The 3,145-nt window shown below is 38.5% G+C and overlaps 1 protein-coding gene across 1 annotated transcript; it reads right to left on the reverse strand.

The window, feature by feature from the left end:
• Positions 1-1,842: 1,842 nt before the first annotated feature.
• LOC149174681 (pentatricopeptide repeat-containing protein At2g13600-like) lies at positions 1,843-2,388 on the reverse strand. Its single transcript, XM_089420926.1, has one exon. It carries the CDS (start codon positions 2,386-2,388, stop codon positions 1,843-1,845), a length of 546 nt encoding a protein of 181 aa, XP_089277052.1.
• Positions 2,389-3,145: the final 757 nt, after the last annotated feature.

The following is a 3,145-nucleotide window of genomic DNA, read 5'->3' on the forward strand; positions in this document are numbered from 1 at the left end:
ACAACATGGGAAGACCTCCAACCAACATGATCAACATGGAGGTGGCTAGAATCATGTCGTGCCTACTACATCTTTACCTACAGCTGTAGCTTCCCACAGCATGGGAAGACCTCCAACCAACTAAATCTAGGTAAACCATACGATGCATTGGACTGAACCGGGAAGAAACTTAAACTACTAACAAGTTTATGCTGATAAATTCAAATTCTAGTGATTCAATCTTCACAGCCTCCTCTAAATCTTCTTATGATCCATTGTTTTGTTATATATTTTTATTGCCTTATATCAGGCTCCTTTTTGAACTCTAATACCAGGTAAACACTTCCAACGGTATGTTCATTACTTAAATTCAAATATTTGGTACCTTATAGATGACACAACAAAAACTAAAGATTGCATAACAATGACCCAACTATCTTTACCAAAAAACAGCAATTAGTAGTATGTGTTATGTAATTGTATAATGTAAGGTTAATTTAATTTCTGAAGTCTTCTTGAAATTTTCTCTATTCTTTGGAATTTTTTAATATATATGTTTTGCGGCTTCGAGCCCATTATTTCCTGCAAATTTGGGGGTAGCTCCTCTCTTTTGGTCACCTATTCTTGCATATTTGTAACATAAGTGTTACATATGAGGAACGGAACATGTTCACTATGGTTGAACTACCTAATGGGGATAAATGACTTTTCCTTGTATATGATTCTAGCCACCAACTTTTTGAGATAATGTTTGATAGTTCATATCATTAATTGTGTCACATTTCTTTTTATTTTTTTTCCAAGGAAAACCTTGTGGAACCCCTCCTTGTTCCTTACAATATCTAGATGGAGAGTGGCTCAACTTCCAACAACAATAACTATTATAACCCCAAGGGATTTGACCAGGTTTGAATTTATGACCTAGGGCCTCCCATTGACACCATGCCTTTGTTATATGGTTCAACAAATTGAACTAACCCTTGAGACTAATTCTATTACGTTTCATATATTTTAAGATTCAAAGGTCATCTAAATCCAAGTATACATTAGTGATTATATTTTTTTATTTGAAAAATACATTTAATATTTAGAAACATTGAATCAAGAAGTGGAGGGGTATATACAATGGACTTATTTCCTCTTCTGTAGAGCTACTTGAGCTGAAATAAAGTCAAAATAATATATATAATGCAGAGTGTGAACATCGTTGATCAACAAGGCACCCTTGGCCAAGCCAACAACTTGGGATGTACCTCATCAACCCATATGGTGCAAAAAATGAGCAAAGACATGGCTCAAAAACATACTTGTACCTAATCTTCCAAAGGGTGAATAAGGAAAAAACTTTCGAGCACTGTCAAATCCCAATGAAGGATGAGCACTGTCTAATCCCAAAAGCTTGAAAGCATATGGTTACGAACCACTGACAAAATGCAGAATTTTTATATATCTTGCTTGTTTCCTTTGACATCACCAATAATCCCCACAAGAACAGAATCCATCATTGAAATGGTGAAACCGATTAGAATCTCTCACAATAATTTGTCGTTTGACAATCTTAGAGATGAACTTCGTAGCAGTATGGCAATCACCACATACACAAAGGTTTTTCATGATGTGAATAGGTGTTCTAGCAGGCATATTGATAAGGGCAAAAGCAATGGCTAACTTTTCACTATGGTAAAAGAGAATATGTTCCTTTTGCTCCATTTCTACATCATGCAAAACAAAGTTTGTATCAGGTATATACCCTAAGTCTTTCATCTGTCGACTTAATTCCTCTAATGTTGCATGTATTTCCTTGGTTTGTGGATGTGTGGTACTCCCTGTTAGAAATGTATGCAAGGTGTTGTTAACCTCCATTCAACTACAGCCTGGCTCTGTTTTCAGCCCTCGATCTTTCATCATCTCTCTAACTCTGCGGACATCATCCCACCTGCCAACTACAACATAAATATTTGACAGTAGCACATAGTTGCCAACATTCTGTGGTTCCAATTCAAAAAGGTGTTCAGCTGCACACTTGGCTAGATCAACATTAGTATGAATTCTGCAGGCACCAAGCAAGGCTCCCCATACAACTGCATCTGGTTCCACTGGCATTTTATTGATAAAGTCCTTGGCCTGATCGAGAAGCCCAGAACGACCGAGAAGATCAACCATGCAAGCATAGTGACGAGGCCCCGGTGTGATGTGATAATCTCGACTCATGGTCTCAAAGTAATGCCATCCTTGATCTACTAGGCCAGCATGGCTACATGCAGATAGAATGCCAACAAAGGTGATTTCGTCTGGAATGGTGCCCGTCTTTTTCATTCGCTCAAAGAGTTGGAAAGCTTGCTTTCCACGCCCGTGTTGAGCATATCCTGCCAATATCGCATTCCATGAAACCACATCCCTTTCAGGCATTTTGTCAAACACCTGAAAAGTTTCTTCACTTCCACATTTCCCATATATCGTAATGAGAGAATTCCCTACAAAGACATCATTCTCAAAGCCTCTTTTAATCACTTGGGCTTGAATCTGCTTTCCTGTTTCAGTGTTGCCAAGTTAGCACATGCACTAAGAACAACGGTGAAGGTGGATTGGTCTGGCTTCATACTTTCCCACAACATACGAACAAATAGTTTTAGAGCTTCCTCACCATTCCCAGTCTGAGCATACTCCTCCTTTTCTCCTCACTTATGAAATTTTCAATAAAAAAGTGCACAATTGCCTGATTGATTCTGGTGCTTCAACGAATATTCTACCCAGATCAATATGTGCCAAATTGAATGTTCAGCCTCAGAAATCTGCAGTGCGCATAGTTCAACTTGATCGATCTCAAGTCGAAGTGATTGGTGAACTTAACCAGGTGACCATAAGATTGTCGTCTAACCTGAAAGTATGTCAGGTTATCGACATTCTAGTAGCTGATATCCTTGAATTCTATGGTTTAATTCTTAGCAGGGATTGGTCCGAGAAACTCCACGGATATTTCTCAACCGACTGGTCGCACATGTGGTTACCCTACAACGGCAAACCCAATCAAATAAAGGTTGAACGAGAATTGCACCAAAAGTACATAGTGACAGAATTGGAAGGAGAGAACGAAGCAATAGCATACAACAGCAGTATCATAGGCAATTACTCAGTAGATTCTTTCCTCGGCAATTTCAATGCTCAC

This window comes from Pinus tabuliformis, chromosome 4_1 (assembly GCF_031772625.1).
Source record: "Pinus tabuliformis cultivar Carrire ecotype Pingquan chromosome 4_1, CPIR1, whole genome shotgun sequence".
In the NCBI taxonomy this organism is placed as follows: Eukaryota; Viridiplantae; Streptophyta; class Pinopsida; order Pinales; family Pinaceae; genus Pinus; species Pinus tabuliformis.

Coding starts and splice junctions, on each gene's coding strand:
- LOC149174681 (XM_089420926.1), bottom strand. CDS start 2,388: ATGCCTGAAAGGGATGTGGTTTCATGGAATGCGATATTGGCAGGATAT.